The 19,435-nt window shown below is 44.7% G+C and overlaps 3 protein-coding genes and 1 long non-coding RNA gene across 8 annotated transcripts in view; 2 read left to right on the top strand and 2 right to left on the bottom strand.

Moving 5' to 3' along the window:
• The window catches only part of FANCD2 (FA complementation group D2), a 39,547-nt gene extending 37,844 nt beyond the window's left edge, over nt 1–1,703 (bottom strand). The window contains exons 1-3 of the mRNA XM_061455877.1: nt 1,592–1,703; nt 787–903; nt 119–186 (exon numbers count right to left, since the gene is read on the bottom strand). Of these exons, the coding sequence (XP_061311861.1) occupies nt 119–186; nt 787–903; nt 1,592–1,670 (264 nt within the window). The 5' untranslated portion in view covers nt 1,671–1,703. The remainder of the gene's footprint in view (nt 1–118; nt 187–786; nt 904–1,591) is intronic.
• The window catches only part of LOC133270559 (uncharacterized), a 985,299-nt gene that overhangs the window by 953,182 nt on the left and 12,682 nt on the right, over nt 1–19,435 (top strand). The window lies entirely within an intron of this gene.
• EMC3 (ER membrane protein complex subunit 3) lies at nt 2,495–7,243 on the top strand. Its single transcript, XM_061455833.1, has 8 exons — nt 2,495–2,724; nt 2,857–2,914; nt 3,664–3,757; nt 4,414–4,518; nt 5,189–5,270; nt 5,421–5,500; nt 6,089–6,171; nt 6,995–7,243. Exons 1-8 carry the CDS (start codon nt 2,570–2,572, stop codon nt 7,121–7,123), a joined length of 786 nt encoding a protein of 261 aa, XP_061311817.1. The 5' UTR covers nt 2,495–2,569; the 3' UTR covers nt 7,124–7,243.
• The window catches only part of USP4 (ubiquitin specific peptidase 4), a 35,473-nt gene continuing 27,612 nt past the window's right edge, over nt 11,575–19,435 (bottom strand). For 3 of the 5 annotated variants that reach the window (XM_061455857.1, XM_061455859.1, XM_061455858.1), the window contains 9 exons: nt 17,462–17,653; nt 16,824–16,912; nt 15,620–15,835; nt 15,451–15,521; nt 14,694–14,809; nt 13,858–14,007; nt 13,068–13,171; nt 11,849–11,937; nt 11,575–11,725 (listed from right to left, as the gene is read on the bottom strand). In XM_061455857.1, coding sequence (XP_061311841.1) covers nt 11,624–11,725; nt 11,849–11,937; nt 13,068–13,171; nt 13,858–14,007; nt 14,694–14,809; nt 15,451–15,521; nt 15,620–15,835; nt 16,824–16,912; nt 17,462–17,653 — 1,129 coding nt within the window. In that variant the 3' untranslated portion in view covers nt 11,575–11,623. Of the gene's footprint in view, nt 11,726–11,848; nt 11,938–13,067; nt 13,172–13,857; nt 14,008–14,693; nt 14,810–15,450; nt 15,522–15,619; nt 15,836–16,823; nt 16,913–17,461; nt 17,654–19,435 lie in introns of those variants that run through there. The other 2 variants (XM_061455860.1, XR_009743825.1) reach the window with 2 other exon arrangements.

Below are 19,435 nucleotides of genomic sequence, written 5' to 3'. Positions count from 1 at the left end.
TGCTGTGCTCCATACTTTTGTATGGGACTAGCATAAACAGGTAGCTGCATTTGCACCTTTTGCTACACAGCAAGCAGCTTTAAAGCTGGCTCCTGCCAAAGCATAGTCCGCTACTCACGCCTGGGTAAGTTGGATGCTTCTCCAGGGCCAGGCAGAGCTTCTTCTGGAAAGTCATTTGATCCACAGCTAAGGAGAAAGTTTAAAAAGAAAATAAAGAACCAGACCATACAACATCGTAACAACTGGTACACTGAGTACAAGCTCTCAGGCCCACCTGCCAGTACTTCTGCATATGTTTTACTGAGAAGTCCTGTCAGCAAAAGCCTGAACGGCATTACCACTTATGCTTGTTCCAGTCTGTCTTTAGAGTAGCTCATAGCACTAAAGAGGCTTAATACACAAATTTCAAGGGCCTTGCCCAAGCTAAAAGGCAACATGTTTGTTTTCCTGTTTCAAGGCTCCTGCCTCTGCAACTCACTACTCATCACAGATGCAGTCTAATCTTATTTCATATACCCCAAATAATCTTTCAAAAGCCTTTTGACTTTGCATGTATACACCCAAAAAGTTGCCATAATGAGTTTAGGTGATGCACTGAATTCAGCAGGAACTGTGTAATTCAAAAGGCATGTAACAAACAAGAGGCCAGGTGTATGTTTGCTTGAACTTTGGAACAAGCTATCTCAAGTATTTTTGCATTGCAAGTAAAAAAGCATCTTGACTTTGTACCAGTCATCTTTGCAGGTTTTCAGACACAAGCAGAGAGAGCAAGTGTTAAACTTGTACCTATTTCATTCTGTCCCTCCCCAGCTTTCAGTACAATTCCTGATGTTCTAATGAGCTCTTCAAATATTCCTTCAGTCTCCACTTCACCAGGGGCAGAAATCCGCGACTTCTTTGTTTCTGAGAAAACAAGACACTTTACATCAAATATACTTTGCAATAAAAATAACAAGGACCCTTCAAATAACTAATTAAAAATTAACTTTCTGGTAAGAAACTCGAGGAACACAGGGAAAACACTTATGGGACCAGAGTAACCAACTGTACTGCTATTTGACAGCGGTCATTACCCAACTCAGGTGCCAATGCACAGATCCTGTAAAGCAGTTGTCCCTGCAGCATGTCACCGGAAAGGAACATTTCTTACCCCTTTAGGTGATCCATAGCTAAAGACAGCTAAGGTACACCTGTAGTGGCATACTCCCATGGGAGACATACCCACCAACAGATTATGAGCACATACTTTCTTCTGGCCTGAAAAGCACAAATTTGATATAGGTTCTCCCACTGGACCCCCCTCTTGAGTATCAACCCACCTGCTAAAGCTTCAGCTACAGAGAGAGGTTATCATGGTTTGATTTACAGATATCATTTTTGATCAGATGAGATTAATCTGCAGACTCTGAAGGGAGTGAAGCTCAAGACAGCAAACAATGAACAAAGTTATGAGAACAGAGAGGCTAAGAAAAGATACAGCACTGCTTTTAGTGTTGTTTTATTGTGACTTTTAAGTATTTAAAAAACAACAGCATCATTAACAATTGGCATCACCAAAACTGTCATTTTGGCCTTCTGGATAAGATAATACCTGAGGACCTAGTCGGCAGATCTGCCTTGCCATTCTCTCCAGAAACCTCAGCTTTTGACAGCTTCCTTTTTGAAACCATGGTAACAAAACCTTTGTCGTTGCCTATAAAAATGCAGGAAAAAGACAAGTGAGCAAAGCAGATGTAACTTTAATTCAGATTTTTGCAAGCAAATCTAGAATGTGTCAGTGAATAGTGAAGGAAAATGCTTCAGAAATTGCTCACAGAAAGGCAGATTGCCAGGTTAACCAATACTGGCGCATTTTTCACATTTTTCTACTGCTGAGACTGAGATTTTAGAGCTGTTATGTTTACATAGTAGAATACATCACTTTTTCTAAAATTCAGTTCGTCATAAAACAAGGCTTGGCTTTGAAAAGCAGCGTGGCCTTCGCCTGCCCAGCCACACTAGCTGGCCCCCGTGCTCCTCACCAACTGCAAGGTCAGCTCTGTCAACACAGACCTCCACCAGCTTGCCCTCTTCAGGTGGGTGGCGGTGGTTGAAAGGAAATAACAAAGCCTGACTCACCTTTAAAACCTAAAAGAAAATGCACGATGAGCCTCCAGCAGCTGTTCGGGGCCCGAGGAGCAGACGGGTGGGGCAGGAAAGAGCGGAGCGCTTAGCTCTTTACTGTGCCCGTGCCCGTGCCCGTGCCCAAACGTTTAGGCAGTTTCGGTGTTTACTGCAGAGCAGGGAGACCCCAGGGCGGGCAGGGACACGTCGAGGCTCAGGCACCCTCGGCCCGTCACAGCAGCTTCGGTGGGAGAGGCCTCCGCCTGCGGAGAGCTGCGCCTCGGCGGGACGCGCCACCGGAGTCGGCTCCTTGAGGAGACCGGCCCGCGCTTCCCGCCACCGGCACGCGATGACGTCCATTCCGGCGGCGGCGGAAGGGCTGGTCCCGGAAGCGGAAGCGAGGCAGAGGCCTGGGGCGGGCGGCCCGGTGGCGGCCGGAGCCGGGCCCAGTGTCGGTACCGGCAGGATGAGTGAGCCCGAACTGCTACTGGACTCCAACATCCGGCTATGGGTGGTGCTGCCCATCGTCTTCATCACCTTTTTCGTGGGCATGATCCGGCACTACGTGTCCATCCTCCTCCAGAGCGACAAGCGGCTCACGCAGGAGCAGGTGTCCGACAGGTCAGCGCCGCCGCCGGGCCCCTGCCCCTTCCTCCGTGCCCCGGTCCGGCCCGGCCCGGTGCGCCGAGGAGACAGAGTTGGGCCCTTTGGCGCCTGCGGCCGCGCTGCTAACGAGACCTGCCTCTTTTCCAGCCAAGTCCTGATTCGGAGCAGAGTCCTTCGGGAAAATGGAAAATACATTCCCAAACAGGTAGGGAGAGGCGCGGGTGGCTTTGTGCTTCGCAGAGGTAACTCGGAGGCGCGCAGCCGCGGCAGTGGAGGGCCGTGGTTCGAGGTGTTCTTGCGTATCCCACGGGATCAGCCGGCCCGGCTGGGGATCTCCCCGTCCAGGAGTGTCTGGAAGTGCAGCCGGGAGCAGATGCACCAGGAGACATGGTCACAGGACCACTGCACGTCTTTTCTCTCGTATTGATGTTAGCTTCCACTACTCCATGTTTTAACTGCATGCTACAATGAAATCTGTATCCAGTCCGTTATGTTTAGTGTCTGCCAACAGATATATAGAGATTTAATAAAAGCTTGGGATAATGAGGTAGTCGTACAATGTCAGCAGTAGTGCTTGCTGAACTAAAATTCAGTTGCTCATCTTGGCTCAGTTGCTGCCAAATATCTATATTGTAAAATTCAGAAGTCACTTGGAGGGAATGGAGATGTCCAAAGTACCAGTCAGTATCAGTGGTGAACCAGTAAAAACTTTGCAGAAAGCACTCAAAGCTCGTTAATTAACGTAGATTCTTATTTAAATAATTCTTAGAGTTAAGAATTTTAGAAAGAGAGCTGGTGCTCTGGAGCCAGGGAAACAGGAGTAGCTTTAGAGCATAGGGGCAGTGAAGTACATCCCCAAGAAAGATGGATGTGTTGTGAAAGAGTTCGTCAGATATCTGCATGTCCGAACAAGAAATAATGTTTCTGTCCTGTCATTTCTTCTGGTGCTTTCAGTCTTTCCTGACCCGGAAATATTTTTTTAATAACCCAGAGGATGGATTTTTTAAGAAAACGAAAAGAAAGGTAGTGCCTCCTTCACCAATGACAGGTACGTTAAGGTACCATCAATGCTGCCAGACAGAAAAACTCTTAACTTTCTACCAAGGCAGGAAGGTGAATCAACTATGCAAAGAGCTCAGAGGATGTGAGGGAGAGGGTGGGACTGTGCCACTGGGTTTTGGGGAGGAGGAGGGAGTGAGATCCTCTCTTTGGTAGCAACGTGTCGCTTCATTTTGCTTAACTTCAGCCTTCAGCTACCTGCAGCATTTCATGAGACCACAAGTACCTCAGTGCTGCCAGAAACGGGAAGTCCTGCTCTCACTCATATCCTTATGTCAGCTTTTTGCACCAGCAGGACCTTCTCTAAACGGATGCAACTTATTAATGTGGCCAAAGACCTCAGCAGCATACTAGCTAGATAGTTAGTTGTCCCTTTTTTAGCTAAGTCTGCCTACAGAGAGGTCAAGCAAGTTCAGCGATCTGGAGCAAGGGATGGAGTCAAACACAGACACAGCAGCTGAGCTCAGACATGGGAGGAAACACACCACCCTTTTGAAAGCAGCAGCCCCCATAGATCTGGGATAGATGGTGGGACAGGACTGTTACCTCTTACACAGTTTCTTAATTAAAATAGTTGACCTTGGTGAAGTAATGTTTCCCGTTATTGTGATACACTGCTGCTACACATCGAATCTGTGATTGCAGATCCAACCATGCTGACAGATATGATGAAAGGGAATGTAACCAATGTTCTGCCTATGATCCTCATCGGTGGCTGGATCAACATGACATTTTCAGGATTTGTCACAAGTAAGTATCTGGACTAACACGTCTGGTGTGTTTCTGATGATGATCTCGAGGGTCTGGGCTGTATCAAAGATTTGTTCCTCTATCTGAAAGCAGTCGACTGGAAGCAGCGTGAATGTGGCTTTCGGTACTGCCACTATTTACTCTGTGAGCTGCACTGATTCTCCTGCCTCATAGCAAAAGGAGGAAAAGGAGTTTTCAGAGTACTGGCCACAGTCACAAGAAAACAGCTCATATATTCAGGAACAAGTGTAGTCACAAATCCAGTATTTAAGTTTACTAAAACTGCCTAAACTTTCAACTTGATATAGTAGATTTTCCTCTCAATCTGTCCTGGGAGTTGGTTACTGTGTAATGCAGGATGTACACATGAAAAATATTTGCTTAAATGGACAGTTCTGTTTTTTTTTCCTACTGTTTAGGTGGTACATTTTGCCTTAACAAAGACATTCCCCTGAAACACTACCTGTGAGGGTTTGGTCATTGGGTTCAGTTTCAAAAAGTCTTTTCATACCAATACAAATAGAGAACTAGAGTTTTTTCAAAAGTACCTGTTAACCTGATGTAGTCTGAATGCAATGCATACAAATACTAGATTTAATAAAAGCACTATCTACTTGCTTTGCAATTTTGTAGCATCACTTTGTGAAACTGGGCTCTTTTCATCCTGCAGCAAAAGTCCCATTTCCTCTGACACTGCGTTTTAAGCCAATGTTGCAGCAGGGAATTGAGCTGCTCACTTTAGATGCGTCCTGGTAAGCCACGTCCTCAGCAAGCAAGGTCAAACCATCACTTGGAAAATGTTGAATGTGTTAATAACCCTTGAATGGTCTGTGCATGCTTCTGGAACGAGGTCACAAGCCAGCTTTGAGCTGAAATCAACCATGCTTGTTCTGATTTATCAGGGTGAGCTCTGCTTCATGGTACTTCTTGAATGTGTTTGGACTCAGAAGCATTTATACGCTCATCCTGGGCCAAGATAATGGTAAGACACCATAATTTCTGTGAAAGAGCTGTTTCTCCTTCCCTGGAATGACTTCTTGAGGGAGGCTGGGGAAGTATTTCTAAATTTCCAGCCAAAAAGCTCTTGAAAGCCTCTCGCACATCTGTGAGGTTACTCTCAGGTTATGGCCAGGTTTGACACACCTGCAGCAGGTATCCAAATCTTCTGTACCAGCTGTTGGCAAACGTCTCATGAACTTCCATGGTAACTGACCCATGTTTTCCTTCACATCAAATCTATATGCAGACATTTTGCTCTCAGGCTTGCTTTTAGTTTTAGTAAGTATCAGTTTTAAGGAAAAACAGAAAGATTTTTTTAATGTTAGATGCAGCGCAGGACAGATACTGTTTCTGGAGGTACTGGGAATGTGGAAGACCATGTTTTCCTCAATTTGCCTGCATATTTATGGTGAATTTAGCTGAGATGTAGGGGGTGGGAAGACGACATCTTGCGAGAACTCTTTCTGGCACATTAGTATTGTATTGTCTGTGTTTCTGCAACTTCCTATAGTTATAAATGAGCCTGCTGTTTAAATGACACAGAAATCAGCCTCTCATTTCTCTTTTGCAGCTGCAGATCAGTCCAGGGTGATGCAAGAACAAATGACAGGGGCAGCAATGGCCATGCCAGCAGATACTAACAAAGCATTTAAGGTACTATATTCCCCCTTGCATTCCCAGTTGCTGTGAACTTGCAGGATGGTAGGCTGTATGTAACTTGGCCTCTTCCTGTGTCAAGTAAGGGAATTGCTCTGGCTTACTACTCCTAAAATTAGAGCTTGCCCTGGGTCTGGCAGAGCCCCAGTATCCTGAAGTAAACCTGATCATTCCTGATGCAAAAGGTGAATTCATGTGCCACTGTCTGCTTTGGCAGAGGAAGATTTTTTTTTCATTTCTCTCGAGATCTAGTTCCAAAACAGAAGCTGACTCCCAAAAAGTTGTGTGGAAAATAAGTAGCAGGGGACATGATCCTCATATTTAGGATGAAATTCTGGTTTTGGGCTGCTGTGAAAACCTGGTGCAATGAATAAAGCACTGCAGGTTCAGGGAGAGAGTTGCTTGGAGAACAGTCTCATGAAGCACATGAAGTCTGTGATCAGTTGCAGAATTTTTGACCTGTAACTGTTTTTATCAAATGTCTCTGCACTAAATAATTAACCACAAAGTACTTGAGTCTCCAGAACAGAATTGGCTGTTTCGAGACAGCTGTTTAGAAGAAATGAAAAATTCCAGGTTAGAGGGTTTCCAAAAGCAGATAATGTAGTTTTTCTAATTATTATGCTGTATTGACCAACTATCTAATACCCAATTAAGCATAAAACACTGATTTCAGGGAGCTGGCAGGATTGCCAGGTTTTTAACAGAACTTGGGTTTCGTTGCAGTTTTTAGGGTAAGCACTGCTTTGTGTAGTTCTTGTGTAACTACTGTAGCGCTGTGTTGCTCTTCTTTCTCTTCCTCTGTTTATTGTCAATGCAGACGGAATGGGAAGCTTTAGAATTGACTGATCATCAGTGGGCCTTAGAAGATGTAGAAGAAGAGCTCATGGCAAAAGACCTCCATTTTGAAGGCATGTTTAAGGAAGAACTTCAGACCTCCATCTTCTGAATTTGAGAATATGCTTTTGTCTCTTCTTGTAAAAGTAATTTGAAAAGAAATATGTTACTTAAAATTACATAATGTATTTTAGAAAGGCTGGGAATAAAAGAAAACACGTTCAGAACTGCAGTTACCTCACTTTGATTTGAGTCACAGGACTAAGGATGTTGTATTTAAGCCAAAGGCTCTTGATGTGGGTTCTAGCTGTGATTCCCTTTCTCTTCGTGGGAAATGTATGCTGGAGAAAAGATCTAACATTTCTAACAGACAAAGAAAAGCTTGCTTAAAGAACTTAAAATGTCTCAGGGGCACTAGTGCCCATGGTTCTGGTTTTAACTGTTTAAACAAAGGCATAGCTAGGTATCACTTGCTTTTGAACATCGTGTTAGCAATTCAAAACTGACCTGGCGACAACGTAACACATTTCAACAGAAGCACAAGGATTCAGTTTCTGAAAGCAGTAGTTGGCCTTCCTCTCTGTACTCTCCTGTTGCAATAATAATTGGTGTTTGAAGCTTTCTCAGAAGAAAACAAAAGCAAGAGGGAGGTACTCACCACTTGCTCACAGCAAAGCACAGGACAGCTCACCTTCCTCTCGTATCTGAGCCTGCACCCAGTGATGCAAAATCCCAGCTGTTTTCACCTGCCCTGCTCAATCTGCTAGTGAACACAACGGTGGTCACAGGGGCAACTTCTAGTCCCGTCTTTGCTGCTTTCAGCCCTGGGCAGAGCAGCTCCTGAGAGGTCTCTGGGCAGTAAAGAGCCAGAGGCGGCATTTCTGTGCAGAGGCAGCAAATACACAGACTATTTCCCCATTAATTTAATCCCTCCCAAGTCCATTTACAGACTCTTCTATACAGAGCCCTCCTGCCTGCCAGGATATACACCCAGCAAAGGTGCCTGGCTGTTCCCTATGGTCCCTGTTCAGTTACTTACTGTGTCAGGTGGGGAAAATAAACACCTCAGTTTAAGCCTCCTGCAGTCTTGGGACTGCAGTACTTGGGACTGTAGAGAACAGAAAGCAACTTCTGGCTTGTCCTTCTGCAGGAGCTATTCAGATCTCTCTGCCCTAGGGGAAAGAGTCCTAACCTGGGGAAATGCTTAAACAGAAGCTCTTTCATACTCTTTGGCTGTTATTTTCCCCAACCTCTACATTTCCCAGCCTTTTTTGGGGGGTAAAATTGCACACCCTCTTCAAAGCAGGAGCTGACCCAGGACTAAAACACAGTCTGTTTTCTGTTCTTACCAAATTCATCCCCGCTCTGAACTGGAGCCTGAGCTCAGAGATGCTCTTTTCTGCCTCAAAGACCTCTTTTCTGAAAGTTCACAACTGCTTCTCTGACAATACAACTTGTGTTTCAGGTTATTTCTCCCTCCCTTTTGCAATGGGAATTTCACTTCATTCCCTCAGCGTTACTGCATAAGCTGTTCTGCACTGACACACAACACCCCAACACCTTCAGTCCGAGAGATGCCACTTTCCTTCCCCTTTGTCCCATGATGGGTTTCATGCCATTCTGGGGAGGTCAGCATTCCATAGCAATGCTTACCATCTGCTGTTCTACATTACAGCTCTTCCAACTCTATCTGAGGCTCCAACTATTATTAGGCTCCTATGTTGGTGGAGCTTTGCGTTTGAACAATACATTGCATTTAGCCTCAATTTACTGGTTCCATGACAGTATCTCCTGATACCCCTGGAGATAATGGACAGAAGGAAGACATGGCTTCCCCTAAGACCTGCAGAGGAAGAGGAGTAACATGGAAGCTGCAGCCAAGGCTGCACAGTGCCACAGAAAGGCAAGGGGAGGCTTTGCTACAGCACCAGTTATCAAGTAACACAGCACCACAGGTGAGGAAAGCTAATCCTGAAGTGAGCATGAACTTTAAGGTGTACAGAGCAGTGCAGGCAACAGCTGACTTTCTCTCAAATCCCTCCTGGCAGAGCAGGAGGGGTTAGTTTCACAGGACTTGCCCTCCCCCAGCCAGAAGAGCTCCTGCAGCACCAGGCACCTTCCAACTGTCTCAGGTCACACAACAGAAGCTGAAAATACAACACAACCCAGTTTCAGTGCAAACCACTCTTTAATTTTCCTTTTTGTACAATAGAGCCAGCCACTTACAAAGTGCTAGTCTAAAAAACAGGTCTGGTATTACAGCACACACACACCAGCCAAAGCCCACCAGCTCAGGGGCAGAGAAAGTAAGAGCTAGGCCACTTTTTCTGCAGTACAACAGTCTGTTCAGCATTTGGGCATCAAGGATTTATCCCCACTGATGTGTTTGTTGGTGTCAGCACAGGTGAGGAGATGAGGATGAGAACAACAGCTATTTCAGATTAGGTTTTCTTTTAAAAAGGTCTTTTATTCCCCTCCCTTTCCTCTCCTCCCCATTTTGGAATGCCCATGTAGTTTTCTTTCAGGGTTAAAATGAACAAAAACATGCTGATAAGAGTAATTCAGTGCAGTGCTACAGCTTAAAAATTGCTTTTCAGAAGCTCCCCTCAGTAATATGTTAAAAAACAAAAACAATCACAGAAATACAATATGAAGAGTTGTAAAAATCCCAAACCACCCCCAAACCTGAACAGCAGAAGCAATGAAGCAATTAGGACCTCAAAATTTAAATTTCAATGCTTTAAAAGCAAAATTCCACAGAAGAGGATCACAACACTAGTGTGCCAGCTTAAGACAGCCCTCCTCTCACCTTTCAATGCCCCAGCCAAGGGCTGCTCAGTGCCCCTCCTCCTTTCCCATCGCTTAGAGCAGAACACAACAGTAGCTGACTGGGATTTGCTCAGCTGCAGCACAGCAGAGATGCAGGCACAAGCACACAACAACTTCCTATGGGGCTTGTCACCAAGAGCTGGAGAAAAGGGAGCTGAGCTGAAATACTGGGAGTTAAATGGATGATTGCTGTTCCACTGACCATCAGAAGAGAAGATCACTGTCAGCAAAGCAGCCACAGGGACTGTGCACAGAGGATTGAGTGGCACTAAACATGCATTTTGGGGAAAAAGCAGGGCAGTAGCCTGTTTTAACCTTTTATTCTGTCAACACACTTGGCTCCAATAGGAAAACCCTCCTGTTTGGTTCACCACCTTGAGCAGGATCTTTTCCTGAAAAACACAGACTAAAGCTCTAAATTCTTCCCATTTCTGACATTGAAGACCAGCTCTTCACTGAGGACTGACCTGATCTAGTGCTCACCAGAGATCCTCATTCAAGAAGGAAGCTGGGCTTGTGTCTTACAAGTAACACAGATGGTAAAGGAGGACAGAGGGAAGAACATTTGTCAGTTGTACTGAAAGGCTGGAGTGGAACTACTGAACAGCTGAGGCAAAGGGAGACCTCGGACAGAACCATCACAGCTGCAGCCTCATGGAAGATGATGGGGTGCAGGATCTAAAGGGCAGTGCTCAAGTGAGGAGAAGAAAGGCTGAACGAGCAGTCAAAAAAAGATCCAAAAGTCACAAGAGAAAAGGCTGAAAACTCATACAATTCATTGCGCTGGGCTGTCATCCTCACAGGTGACAGCTCTGGGGACACATTGCTGAGCTTTGCTGGAGAAAAAGCTCCAAAAAGTCACATAAACAAGCAAAGGAGGGCAAGAACACTGCCACTGCACAAATCGTAGCAGAAGTGGTAGAGGCAGAAAGTGCTTACAGAGCAGCCTGGAAGCAAGGGGTGCACAAGGTGGATGAAAAGAAGTTGCCCAACCGTGAAAAGATGACATTTTCTCTGCAGAAGAATGGGAGGCAGAGCAGCTGTGTCCTGTGTCACTGTGCAGATCAGCCTGAACACATACCATACTATAGGCAGGTACGATCTGCTTCTAGCAAAGTTTGCTACATTACAGGATTCAGTGTTTGCACAAAAAAGGCAGTCAGAACTGCCCAGAAAGCCTTAGATGTATCAGTGAAGGGTCTCAAGAAAGAGAAACATTTGCTGCTTCGCAAGGTGACCAAGGTACAATGGCAGAGACCACAACTGACAGGCCAGATGTACAGAGATTTGAATTGAGTTCCCAGGCAGGGTGCAGCAAACTGCCCTGACACCAGCATGGCCCAGCACCAACACCACAGCCAGCAGGACACACACACCCACCCCCCCCCAAGATTCACAGAATCATATGCCCTATACTGCTCCCCAGGTCCCCACGAGGCTCAGCTGTGAGCTGGCCTCCAGCTCAGGCTGTGCTCTCCCAATCTCAGCTGCAACTCTCAGCCACAGCCCCAGCTCAGCCCTGGCCCCTGCCTCTAGCCACACAGCTCAGCCAGATTTTAAAAATAACTTTATTGAAGCTCCAATATATATTATTTTTGGCCTCTAAATACCCAAGTATCAGCACCTGGCTCTCCAGTGCTACTCTGCAACCCCCAGCACACAATCTCTCAGTGCTAGATTTTCTGCTTGACTCCTACAAGAAGGAAGAAAAAATTTCAGGTGCCTCAGGCATGGCTTTAGAAGAGCAACCGCTAATGTGGTGGCTGAGTGCTGGAGGTGATGCTTAGTTGGTATCCATGCCATCATACTCTTCTTGGGGAGGAGATGGGGCAGTATGTTCCTCACTGCTTCGGCGCTGATAAAACAGCACATACGCAGCTTTTGTCTACCAAACAAAGAAGAAAACCACCTGAAACAATCCATACAGCCTGGCTGGAAACATAATGCCCAAAGCAGGAAACTACACTTTGAGCACACACACAAGACTGGCCTCAGGCCAAATACTCACCACTATTTGGTCTTCTGAAGCCATCGATACACTGCTGTCATCAAAATAGTACCACTTGTCATTCACTTTGTTCTTTGCGTAGGCAGTGTCTGTCAGGAGAAGAAACTGCACCTCAGTGCTCCGGTGAGGACTGGCAGGTAATGCCAGGCCAGCTGCGCTGCTCAAGACTCAAACTGACTGTGCATGGGAGGTCAGGAGCCAGCTTTGACAACAACTACCCCAAACCTAGCTCATCAACATACGCATCTTCTAGAAAATGTTAGCCGGTCCGTCAAATCTAGAACCGTGTTCCACATGCCAGACTGATCCCTGATAGCAGAGATACAGGGCAAAGAAACTGAGGAAAGAAACCAGTGTTTTGTTCATCCCCTTTGAGCCAGAGCTTTCCCAAGCAGTTTAAGACTGCATTTTCACATTTTTCAGATGAAAGTTTTCCATTGGTGACGGATCTGATCTAGTGCTTGCAAGATTCCTGACTCAAGAAGGAAGCTGGATTAAAGTCCCACAAAGTCTCTTCCAACAAAGACTTCAGTGACTGATCTCCAATCTCAAACCACATCCCTCTTCAGCTAATGCTATTCTACAGTGGCATACCCTTAAGTTGAGCACATAAACTGCCAAATGAATAGGGTTCATCATCCTCTCACAGTAAACCACTTCATGACAAGCATATCCTCTGCTCTGTCTTCCTGGCCTATGCACAATTCCTGCTCACCAGACCTTGTGTCTCCACTGCTGAGGAACCTGGCAAGCTCCTGCTTGGCTGCAGGCAGTCTCTGTTCTGTGACACTGCACCCACACTGGACAAGCAGCTGCCCTCTATCTAGCATGCTTAAGAGCAAGAGGCTAAGTCTTGGAGCTGAGCTGACAGGTTACACTGAAGATTCTCCCCAGCACTCGCCAATCAAGCTCCTTTCCACAGTTTCACATTTGGCGTTGAAAAATCTTGACTCCACTCATATACCGGGGAATACCACTGCACTATAGATTACTACAACCAAGGTCCCACAGGCATCAGTCAGATCTTGTATAGCTGCAGCCTACACAAACTGGCCAGCTGCTCTGCAAATCCTAATGGGAAGGACTCAATCTCCAAATACAGAACACAGGTAAGTTTTGTCTAGACACCCTTGGCAAGGGCTCCTGCAGGTCTCCAGTTCACAGAGCTCTCTCTTGCCTACATTTCCTGTGTGCAAAGGACACAGAAGCAGTTACTCACAGTGGCCCACTCCCATGGCTCCATAGTGATTGGAAACTGCAATGAGGTCGTAGACATACGAGCCTGCTCTTGGGTCGCAGACAAATTCAGACATGTTTAAACCCCTGAAACAAAAAACAAAAGTATCAGTACACCAGTAACCAGTGCTTTCTAAAAAGTAATGCATGATACCTGTGAAGCTCTACAAGACAAGCCACATGGGTAGACAAGGGCTGCACTCTGCTGGTCTACAGCCAGATATTATTAGTGTAAAGACAAAATGTGTTAGCCCTCCCACACAGGGCAGGTCCTGATAAATGCATCAAGTGCTGCTAAAAGATTCAGAGGGAGGTGCTGAATAAAATACATTTCAGAGTATCCCTGCATAGGCATGAAAAGTGAGACAGGAGTAGTAAGGAATACTCTTCATCCTGCAGCAGGATGCTGTCAAGCAGCAGCAAAGGAATGAGGAAGGCTTTCACTTGTACTTGCGCAATCCTCAGTACAAGTGCAGCTCTGCCCAACAAATTTGCTCTCTAGAAGTTCTTTTGGTTCAGCAGAATCACATGGTTCTATCCTAATTTCAGAAGAAACAGCACCTGCTGGCAAGTAGTGTTCTTTGAGATGTGCATAACTGATTAAGGTTAAGAAAGCAAAAAACCACCAAACTCAACTCATGCCTGCTGTACTGCAGTTGAAACCCAGAACACAGAGTTGTTCCAGTTACAGCTTTAATAACATGCCTGCCCCACCAGTAACACTGGGAGATTTCTCTCAACCAGGCTCTTCCTACTTGAGGGAAGAATCCTACCTGATAGGGAATTCCACAACAGTGTCAAGTTTATCCCTCCAGTATCTGCTGTATGAGAAACGTTTTAAATGCACTACCAAAATCCTGGGCAAAGACCACAAATCAAACTTCTTTGTGGCCTGTTGATGTTTCTTACAGTTAGGGCAGTACCTGTGGAAGGAGTAACAAACAAGGAAATGAAAGACTACATTAAATGAAAAGCTTCTGGCCTCCCATTAAGAAATGCCTCAACAGCACAGTAGTCTTTTGCAAATAAAAGTATGGCTTAAAGGTCCCACTGCTAATTGCTATTGACCCAGCTCAAACAGGTAACAGCTGCAAATACACCTATAGCATGCAATTGGAAATTAACAATAAACACCTACTACAAGTTATTTTCTTACACAGCTAGCAAGCAACATCCTAAGATCTCCTGCACACACAGTAATCACACTTCGATCACTTAGGATCTGCGGGCCAGGACTGGTTCAAGCTAGAAAAAAATAAAGGGGGATTAAACCTTAAGGTAGCCACATGCTTTGACCCTTTATTACCCCAACTGCTTCCTCTGACACAGTCTGGAAGACACATATATGCTGGGGAATTAAAAACTGCTTGATCTTTGGAAGCTACATGCCCACGGCTAGACTTGGTTTTTTGGTTTTCTTTATAGTAAAGGCAAGAAGCAAATGCTTTTCACTAACCCACATCTGCAGCCTATCAAGTTAGTGACTTAAAAGAACTGACAGGCTTCTCACAGGTGAATACAAAAGGACAGACCAGGGAAATTATCAGATTCCCATGGCAAATAATGTGGCATTTTACAATAAACCTGGCAGGCAGACAGAAGCTCTTACCATGGGTCATGTTCACCAAGCGTTTCCATAGTAGTGAAGAGCTCTATGCAGTCTCTGAGGGCTACCACAGCTTTCTTCTTCTGTGGCTGTAACATACTTCCATGTTTTTCAAATGCCTAGTGAAAAAGATGAATGCTTTATTCAATTCCATGTAGTCTTTAATCCTTGACATCACAGGCAGGAACACACCTCACCATGCTGCCTAATTTCCATCCGTCCGCCCTCTTTCTCCCCCCAATCATCCTGAGCTGCCAAACACTCATTCTTGTGGTACAAACAGTCCATGAGAGTAATACAGTGTGTCCTTACTTCAAAGTTGATGGATTTGAGGTTTGGTTCAGGGATTTGGTTTTTGATGGGTTTTTTGGCCAAAGAGTAGCAAGAAATTATTGTTACAAAACATGAGCAACAGGACTCTGGCAGAAAGAACACTGAGCTTTCTATTAGGCTTTGTGAACTTGGCTTCAGGTTTCTTTAGAGTTTTGGGTGTTTGGTTGGTTTGGTTTGTTGAGTGCACTATGAACTAGACTACTTAGCTTTGAAATTAAAACATCTACTTTTCAGAACACACTGGAAACAGATCAGCAGTTACAGAACTATGTATCTTATCACTAAAAGACGTAAAGCAAACATCCCTCATGCTGGTGACTCCAACTTTTACTAAAGGAGCTATACCTACATGTCATTATTTATCGTCATCTTTTAAGTACCGTACACATTCACATAGAGATTGTTTATGAATAGAGCATACTACAACCTGTGCCTCCTGTTCATCAAAAAGTAGCCTCCGTGTATCAGAATCCCAGTCAATAGCAAGTGCAGAAAAAGCTACAACAAACACAAAAACAAAACACCAAAACATTTATTGCAAAGGAACAAAGAGAAAGGGGAGGAAAAAAAAAAAAAGACAGCAAGACAATAATTACCATTCAGTTTTAAGATCTTTCCTTCTACAATGGAGTTTATCTCAGAGGTCCCAGAGGAATTCACAAGGCTAAAAGTGAAATGCTGCTTCTTGCAAGGCTGCAGGTCTCTTGCTGACTCGACCTGCATACAACCCTCAGAGTGGCAGGGATCAGCTTCTGCCAGCTTGTCCTTGCCTTCCTCTCCACCATCCTGATGCTCCATCTCTTCAATGTCACCTGCCAAAATTTAAAACAAGCACAGTATTCATGAGCTTCAGTGAAAGTTTAGACTGACACCTCACATGACCAGCTGTTCACATAAGCCTGTTACAACACAGGCTGATTACTCAGAAATGAAAAGACACACACACACAAAAAAAAAACAAACAAAAAACAGTGCTTGCCAACCACATTTGAAGTTGATGTTTTTCCTTTAGCAGATGCCAGGTAATGTGTTGGACTTTACATCCCAGCATCAGACATGATGGACAATGCTCAGTTCACATTAGGTTAACAATCACACCTTCTGAGAGCACACCCTAATAAAACATCCCAAGAGAGAATCAGCAAGGTTGCAGTCAGGTGTCTTTACAGAAGGGAATGTGTAAATCTCTAGGAAAGTCATTTCCATTTTGGGGGAAAAATGGGCAGATTCTTTTTCCCCATTTAAAATTCCCGTTTAACTTGTTCCAGTTATTACTCACAGTAGCACAAGTGAATCACTTCAAAAAGGAAAATGAAGCATTTGCAATCAGCATTAAAAGCCTTCTTTTAAGTGTCTAACCTAGGAACAAGACCTTGTGTTTCTCGAGCCACGAACACAAAACACCACTTGCACTTTATTTCTCCAGAATTTGTCTTTATCACTTAACAGGCCAGTTTTCATCAAGCCAAAGGGCATTATTAGGAAAGGAGTTGCCTCTGGAGGGAGGCACCTGAACACCTAAATAGGAAAGCAAGGACTTTCCTCACACTGGTCAAGATGAACGTACACCACACCTTGCTCTCTTGCTGCTGCTTACGCACATCTGATACCACTTGGAAGGAAAATGGTCTACAAGAATTCTCACCGTATCCATGCAGTCATCCTATGCAACAGTGTGGTTTAATCATTGTGAAAGAACAATCTGCTAGAGCTTGCGTCAAATACACACAGTACAACCCAGATGCTCATAAAAAGCTGCAAGTGCTGAAAAGCTTCCAGCCAGTGTTGCAAGGACTTTACCTTCAACCACACCATTTGAGCCACTGCAGGTTCCTTTGTCTGTGCAGAGGGTAGAGTATTCTTCTGCCAAAGGGAGTTTCACATAGCGGCTAAACAAAGAGAGAATATGTTTACCACACAGTCATACCAAAACTGTTCATCAGAACAACAGTACCCCTTCTCTATCATCAGTCTATGCTGCCCAATCCCTCTCAGCAAACCAACCCAACCCATACAGCACCATTTACAGATCAAGAGCTCTCAGAATGAGTCCAACAAGAACAATTCAGTAAGTCACTGTTCTCAACTGCTTGATCCAAATTTTACTGGCAGTAGATGGAAAAGACAAAAATAAGTTATGGAGGTCCATCTGAGAGCCCTGAAAACGTGGTTCGAGTTTTCACTTGCAATGCTAAGCAGACAGCTTCCCTTGTGACTGTCACCAGCATTATCTTCCAGTCTGCTTTTACAGAGCCCCAGAAACAGGACATTGAAATGTCCCTGGGGCCTCCAGACACTAATGCCATGCAAATCCTGGTTTATATGCAATGAAGGAAAATTCTTCTCATTACCAAGGATGCAGTAAACCTGTTACAGTGTAGCTGAATAAGTGACCACTAGAACTTTGAATAGGATTCAAAGGTAGAGACATGACTTACCTGATCTGCTCCAAAACCACACTGTACAGGTGATCCACAGTGAGCTTATGTTTCAGCACAGATATCAACAGTGGCTGACCAAAGAGCACAGTCCCTGAAGTATTGCTGGATTGCCTCATTGTCTTCTCCCGAAAGTAAACAGAGAGAGTAACATACTCCGAGCTGTCCTCACTTGGCTTGCAAACTTCATACCTGTTTGAAAGACACATATTTCCTCAGGTTACTTCCACTGCCAAGAAGCACAGCAGGTAGAATCAATATGAACTCCGTCTAACAGGTCTCTCCACTAGATCATCCCGAGGACAAAGGGTAGTACTCTGTCTTCATGCTACAGAGAAGTTTCCCGAACATTTTCCACAGGTCAGACCCAAAGCTGCTACCAACTCAACTGTCAACTTCCCTCTGTCTTTATCCCTAATTCACACCTCTGCTGCTACTCACCTCTCAAGACATTACCCTGACAACCACATGTTGCTTCAACCAGATCCCAGCATGAGTGAAGAATACTAAATGCACTTTGAAATCCCTCAGACAATGTTTGTTAGCTCTGGAGAAAGAAACCCTCTTGACACCTTGGGTCTTGCAATCTCCCAGCCTCTCGTACAGTTAATGGCCTGAGCTTGTATCACTGAGCAACCAAACCTTTAGAAAACTAAGTTTAGAAACTTCTGCTTCACAGAAAAATGCAAGGACAGTAAACACACACACATAAAACAAACCAACATTCTGGAAGAAAACAAACAGCTCTGGAAAACAGTGAGGAGACTGAGACAGCCTGTGCTACAGGGCAAAATGGCAAATGAGGTATTTGCAGGTGTCAGGATCAAAAGAAACCACGTGGTCCAATACTATCACAATGTTCACTTCAGGGCTACTCATTACAAAAGATTCATTTTCAGGAATGCCAAGTCACACTGTTCTTTAATTTGGCGAGTCACCTGTTTCAGACTTATCTTAGAAACTGAAAGAAAAGGAAGATTTCATGAAAGATGTCACTATGCACAACGATCAAGACCACAATCACATATCTGAACGTACCAACTCATAATAGCTCTCTTACATTAAACAAGCCATTTCCCTTCTCTCAAGAGCAAAGAAACATTAATTTCCGTGTTCAAAATGCCCTCGTAGAGCAGGTAGAAGAACAAATTTCAGAGTTGTAGTTCCACTCCATCCTACTTAAACACAAAGGGATCCCAGCTTGGGACTTGTACTGAGTCAGTAGAGTACATGAAGAAAAATAACCTTCCAGAGAGTCCTAACCCAGAACATCAGAGATCAGTCAGCATAAGACAGCGCATCACAAATGGCTGTTGATGTTTTCTAGGCTGTCAGTGCTGTTCAACTGGACACTTGCAATGGATACAGTCCACACAATGGTTTCCTGAGAAACAGCACCACAAAGACATGAATTATTTTACCTAGCACCATTTAAACAACAAAAAACCATACTTGGGTCCCAGAATATCACCTACAATGAATCCCATGTCCTAATGACACTGCTATAAAACAGATCAGTACACGGCAAGCACATGTTCCCTGACATTCTTGTGACTGCCTCTCACACCACCTACACTGCACTCCCCAAGCAGTAATTAACACAGCCCTCATCTATACTCCACCCTCGTGCACCTAGATGAAGCCCTGTCCATGCGATGGAACAGATGGGACAGAAAGGAAAAGCTGAGTATTACCCATAGGTAGGTGTCATCCGTCACAAGCAGCCGGCATACTGTACACTCTCCAAAACACTCTGCAAAAGAGCATCTCACACTTCTCATTGAAATGTCACAAATTTGGTTACTCAAGTGCCCTTCTACCCGCTCCACCTCAGAACAGCTTTTACACACTAGTACTAAGAGGCAGACGTATCAGAATCAGGATCTGTCATTTCCTGAATCTCTTGAGCAACAGCCATCTCTAAGAAAAAAAAAAAACAAAACCTAAGATACTTTATCTGTAGTTTAAGGAGGG

Source organism: Pezoporus flaviventris, unplaced genomic scaffold, assembly GCF_033815535.1.
Source record: "Pezoporus flaviventris isolate CSIRO_AGI_PZ_B2104156 unplaced genomic scaffold, CSIRO_AGI_Pfla_v1 ptg000021l, whole genome shotgun sequence".
In the NCBI taxonomy this organism is placed as follows: domain Eukaryota; kingdom Metazoa; phylum Chordata; class Aves; order Psittaciformes; family Psittacidae; genus Pezoporus; species Pezoporus flaviventris.
The sequence above is the reverse complement of the archived record's forward strand: the minus strand, read 5'-3'. Positions and strand labels throughout refer to the sequence as shown.